Genomic DNA, 6,003 nt, shown 5'->3' with positions numbered 1-6,003 from the left:
TACTACCGGAGAAAATGGAATGATGATTATTAATTGATCAAAAAGGGAGCTCACTTAAATTCTTTCAACATTATTTTTAATTACCATTGAGCATGTCATTGAAGACAATTATATAGACAAATTTGGGTTGTATTCTAAAACTTTGCCGAGTCGTTATTTAATTTAAGTAGTCCCGTTTTATTAGTCTTTCAGCACAAAAGATTGTATATTTTTTTCTCGTATAATCGAGCTTTGAGACCTTAAAATACTATTTTAATTATGTATTTCAATATCAGTGTTATCTCAAACGTAGATGACATGGAAAAATACTGAAAAGAAATACACTTTTTATGAGTATTTAATGCTATTATCGTATGTAGTAATAAAACTGGTTAATCGTAGCTACCCAATTATGAATAATTTTTATCGGGCAACTGAATAATTTACTATTTATAACTGATGACGTAACGTTCTACGTTGTTCTTAACCAATCAGGAAACGGACACCTGTCATGTGATTATCGTGTATAAAAGCAGAAGCCATTCCTTGCCTTCTTCATTGGAAACCATTGTAGTTCTGGTGACCTAAGTAGAGAAAAGTACGAATTCAAGTAAGTACAAAGTATATACCGTTTACTAATTGGGTTAATACGTGGCAGATTGGCAATGATTTGATAACTTTATGTTGATTTGAAAGTGAAGAAGTAAAGAAACGGGGGAAAAAAAATGAGACGCTGGCCTTGTGAATGTGTTTTTTTAAAATATTTTTCACTATAATTTTAGGCTCTGTTCTGTTTTAGAATTTACGTAACGTCGCATATTTTCAGTTTCATTCTGACCTATTTTCATTTGCTTTTTTATTGCTTAATTGTGTGGTACAAGTACGACTGATTTTTTATTTTACAATGTAACAAACGACTCATATTTTCAGTTCATAAATATCTAGCTTGTTCTATTTTGTCTATCGGGGACTATCCCGAGAATCCAAGAACTTCTTCTTAACTTATTTTAATTTTGAACCAAATCGATTTTATTAATTTTTAATTCGCTTTGGTTCTTTGTTTAGTATTTGAATAATTCACTGACCAAAAATCCATTTTTTTATTTTTTTTTATTTTTAATATATAAACCACATTTAAACACAGGGCAGACTCCTTTGATATTTTTACTAATTTGAGCTTTCTTTATTTCAGAATGCAGATTTTCGTCAAAACATTAACTGGTAAAACCATCACATTAGAAGTTGAACCAGCTGATACCATTGAAAATGTTAAAGCTAAAATCCAAGATAAAGAGGGTATTCCCCCAGATCAACAAAGATTGATTTTCGCTGGTAAACAATTGGAAGATGGTAGGACTTTGTCCGACTACAATATCCAGAAAGAATCAACCCTTCACTTGGTACTTCGGCTGAGAGGAGGTATGCAGATCTTTGTGAAAACTTTAACCGGTAAAACTATAACCCTAGAAGTTGAACCAGCTGATACCATTGAAAATGTAAAAGCTAAAATCCAAGATAAAGAAGGTATTCCCCCAGATCAACAAAGATTAATTTTCGCTGGTAAACAATTGGAAGATGGTAGGACTTTGTCCGACTACAATATCCAGAAAGAATCCACTCTTCACTTGGTACTTCGTCTGAGAGGAGGTATGCAGATCTTCGTCAAAACTCTAACCGGTAAAACTATCACATTAGAAGTTGAACCAGCTGATACCATTGAAAATGTTAAAGCTAAAATCCAAGATAAAGAGGGTATTCCCCCAGATCAACAAAGATTGATTTTCGCTGGTAAACAATTGGAAGATGGTAGGACTTTGTCCGACTACAATATCCAGAAAGAATCAACCCTTCACTTGGTACTTCGGCTGAGAGGAGGTATGCAGATCTTTGTGAAAACTTTAACCGGTAAAACTATAACCCTAGAAGTTGAACCAGCTGATACCATTGAAAATGTAAAAGCTAAAATCCAAGATAAAGAAGGTATTCCCCCAGATCAACAAAGATTAATTTTCGCTGGTAAACAATTGGAAGATGGTAGGACTTTGTCTGACTACAATATCCAGAAAGAATCCACTCTTCACTTGGTACTTCGTCTGAGAGGAGGTATGCAGATCTTTGTCAAAACTCTTACCGGTAAAACTATCACATTAGAAGTTGAACCAGCTGATACCATTGAAAACGTAAAAGCTAAAATCCAGGATAAAGAAGGTATTCCTCCAGATCAACAAAGATTGATTTTCGCTGGTAAACAGTTGGAAGACGGAAGAACACTTTCTGACTACAATATCCAGAAAGAATCCACCCTTCACTTGGTACTTCGTCTGAGAGGTGGTATGCAGATCTTTGTCAAAACTCTTACCGGTAAAACTATCACATTAGAAGTTGAACCAGCTGATACCATTGAAAATGTAAAAGCTAAAATCCAAGATAAAGAAGGTATTCCCCCAGATCAACAAAGATTAATTTTCGCTGGTAAACAATTGGAAGATGGTAGGACTTTGTCTGACTACAATATCCAGAAAGAATCCACTCTTCACTTGGTACTTCGTCTGAGAGGAGGTATGCAGATCTTTGTCAAAACTCTTACCGGTAAAACTATCACATTAGAAGTTGAACCAGCTGATACCATTGAAAACGTAAAAGCTAAAATCCAGGATAAAGAAGGTATTCCTCCAGATCAACAAAGATTGATTTTCGCTGGTAAACAATTAGAAGATGGTAGGACTTTGTCTGACTACAATATCCAGAAAGAATCCACCCTTCACTTGGTACTTCGTCTGAGAGGTGGTATGCAGATCTTTGTCAAAACTCTTACCGGTAAAACTATCACATTAGAAGTTGAACCAGCTGATACCATTGAAAATGTAAAAGCTAAAATCCAAGATAAAGAAGGTATTCCCCCAGATCAACAAAGATTAATTTTCGCTGGTAAACAATTGGAAGATGGTAGGACTTTGTCCGACTACAATATCCAGAAAGAATCCACTCTTCACTTGGTACTTCGTCTGAGAGGAGGTATGCAGATCTTCGTCAAAACTCTAACCGGTAAAACTATCACATTAGAAGTTGAACCAGCTGATACCATTGAAAATGTTAAAGCTAAAATCCAAGATAAAGAGGGTATTCCCCCAGATCAACAAAGATTGATTTTCGCTGGTAAACAATTGGAAGATGGTAGGACTTTGTCCGACTACAATATCCAGAAAGAATCAACCCTTCACTTGGTACTTCGGCTGAGAGGAGGTATGCAGATCTTTGTGAAAACTTTAACCGGTAAAACTATAACCCTAGAAGTTGAACCAGCTGATACCATTGAAAATGTAAAAGCTAAAATCCAAGATAAAGAGGGTATTCCCCCAGATCAACAAAGATTGATTTTTGCTGGTAAACAGTTGGAAGACGGAAGAACACTTTCTGACTACAATATCCAGAAAGAATCCACCCTTCACTTGGTACTTCGGCTGAGAGGTGGTATGCAGATCTTTGTCAAAACTCTTACCGGTAAAACTATCACATTAGAAGTTGAACCAGCTGATACCATTGAAAATGTAAAAGCTAAAATCCAGGATAAAGAAGGTATTCCCCCAGATCAACAAAGATTGATTTTCGCTGGTAAACAATTAGAAGATGGTAGGACTTTGTCTGACTACAATATCCAGAAAGAATCAACCCTTCATTTGGTACTTCGTCTGAGAGGAGGTTTCTAAATGGATAAAACTAACTTTTGTTTTTATCGTGTTTTAATTTATCCAATAAAGTTATAAAGTTAACTGAACTAGGGTGACCCATGTACTCACAGAAATACAGTCCACAGCTGATAGTTCGAGACTACCACTGAAGCGTGCACATTCGCCATAGTATGATACTATAAATAGCCATGGCACATGCAATTCTCTACAAATCTATCAACTATTACAGCCGTAAAAAATTTATTGTTGACGATTTTGAATAGCAGTAAAATTAAGCTTCTTGGTTATTACAGCAGATTTAGAAATTACGTTCGTTTCATTTTTTAAATCGCTTTATCGTTAACTGTACCGTTAAGAGCGACATCTTTTGGTTTAGTACAAATAATATCTCTGAATCACTCGGGTTAGACAAGAACATGATATTATCAGTAGTTTCATTTTACTTTTACAAGCTTCTTAAAACGATTGTTGACCTACCTAACGTGCTTATTTCTAAATTCAATTTCTTGTTCTAGCTTTCTGTTATGTTTCGTAAAAAAGTAGTCTTGATTATCCCGACCTGTCAATCAGACGTAGAATGGTCGATAGACTGGTTAAGCGAGACTAATTTCAAAACAAGGGCACGTAACCTATCTTTTACTCAAAAGTGTCTGGATGTTCTGGACGACTCTTGGAACCAGTTTTCAGTCTATTATTTATACATGATTAATGGTCATAGCTTATTAAGTACAACATGATCGTTTATTTAGTGACTATAATTGTGTGAAACTGATTTGAGGCTTGGCATATATAAATATTGTGGCGTAATTGTCGAGATATATGGAGATATTTATTTATGGTGGGTCACCCTAACTGAACTATATTTTGTGTTTACTTAATCCTTTACTGGTGTAATTGAGGTGGACATTACTATAATTTTCATTAAACAAATAATAGTCTGTTTGCACAAAGCCCATGTAAATCGTGTTTTATTTTTACTAACTGCTCTATTCAGTTGGGTGTGGGGGGGGGTGGAGTTGGATGGTTAGCATATACGTGTTGTATCGTAAGGTCTATCATTGAGCCAACTAGCATGGTTTGGATTTCCCCAGCTGTACACGACGAGGAGTAGTTGCCTTTAGTACTCGATTGCTGTCGAGACAAAATTTCTAGCATGGTGTATGACCATCATCAACGAAGTCTGTGCTGAAAAGTCGGACATTTAAACCCACTGACACTGAAAAGTGTTCCTTATTATTTATGGAATTTGTACCTTTTCAGGAGTAATAACCCAATAATGCATTTTAGGGAAAAGGTAGGCTTTTGGTCAATATACAGCAATAAATTTGGATAACCATTGTATATCCCTTCCAATCAACAGACCACTTGAGTGAACTAAAATGGGGGGTCATGGTGGCTAAGTGGGTAAGACACTGGCTCGCTAGCCTTGAGGTCAGGTGTTCAATCCCTGTATTGGCCGAAAAAGTTCATCCAGGTTACCCGGTGATGGAGGCCGGACAAGGACAGCTGTCTAGTCGTTTGTATGGGACGAAAACCCCAGGTCCCATGTACAAATTGGCGTGCACGTAGAAGACCCCTTGGCAGTTGGAATTTGATATAAGAGAGGCTGTAGTACCGCTGTCCGAGCAAAATTTCTTTCATACCACCCCATACTGGCGTATGCCCGTCTTCATTAGCCCAGTTCGGAGCAGAACAGAGGTCCCGTGTACACATTGGTGTGCACGGAAAAGATCCCATGACATTTGGAATTCGATATAAGAGTAGGCTGCAGTGCCGTTCTCCAGGCAAAATTTCTCTCATAGCATAATGTATGGCGTATGCCCATCTTCGTTAGCCCATTTCGGAGTAGGACATTAAACCCCATTTCATTTCATCCTATCAAGCATTGGCCGAGAAAGTTCATCAGGATTTTCCGACGTGGTTTCCCCTAGTCAGTGGTGCAGAACAGAGGGCCTGGCAAGGACAGCTGTCTAGACCTTCGGATGAGACGGAAAACCGAGGTCCCGTGTATATATTGGAATGTACGTAAAAGATCCCCTGGCAGTTGGAATTCAATATAAGAGTAGGCGATAGTGCCGCTGCCCGGGCAAAATTTCCCTCATAGCACACTGTATGGCGTATGCCCGTCTTCATTAGCCCAGTATAGGAGCAGAACAGTAGGACGTTAAACCCCATTTCATTTCATTTCATCCTATCAACCGTCCAGTTGAGCAGATCGAAATGGGGTTTAACATCCAACTTTTCTGCACCAACTAGCCTAATGAAGACGGGACATGCAGTGTGCTATGAGGGAAGGTTTGTCTTTAAAATTCCTACTGTCAAGGATTCTTTTATG

General features: G+C 37.4%; 1 protein-coding gene across 1 annotated transcript; it reads left to right on the top strand.

The window, feature by feature from the left end:
- The first annotated feature begins 487 nt into the window (after window positions 1-487).
- Window positions 488-4,619, top strand: LOC126819471 (polyubiquitin-C). The gene is made up of 2 exons (XM_056100680.1): window positions 488-589; window positions 1,172-4,619. Exon 2 carries the CDS (start codon window positions 1,173-1,175, stop codon window positions 3,684-3,686), a length of 2,514 nt encoding a protein of 837 aa, XP_055956655.1. The 5' UTR covers window positions 488-589; window position 1,172; the 3' UTR covers window positions 3,687-4,619.
- Window positions 4,620-6,003: the final 1,384 nt, after the last annotated feature.

The sequence above is a fragment of the Patella vulgata genome, chromosome 4 (genome assembly GCF_932274485.2).
Source record: "Patella vulgata chromosome 4, xgPatVulg1.2, whole genome shotgun sequence".
NCBI classification, from domain to species: Eukaryota; Metazoa; Mollusca; class Gastropoda; family Patellidae; genus Patella; species Patella vulgata.
This window is presented reverse-complemented; position numbering and strand designations above follow the sequence as displayed.

Coding starts and splice junctions, on each gene's coding strand:
- LOC126819471 (XM_056100680.1), top strand. CDS start 1,173: ATGCAGATTTTCGTCAAAACATTAACTGGTAAAACCATCACATTAGAA.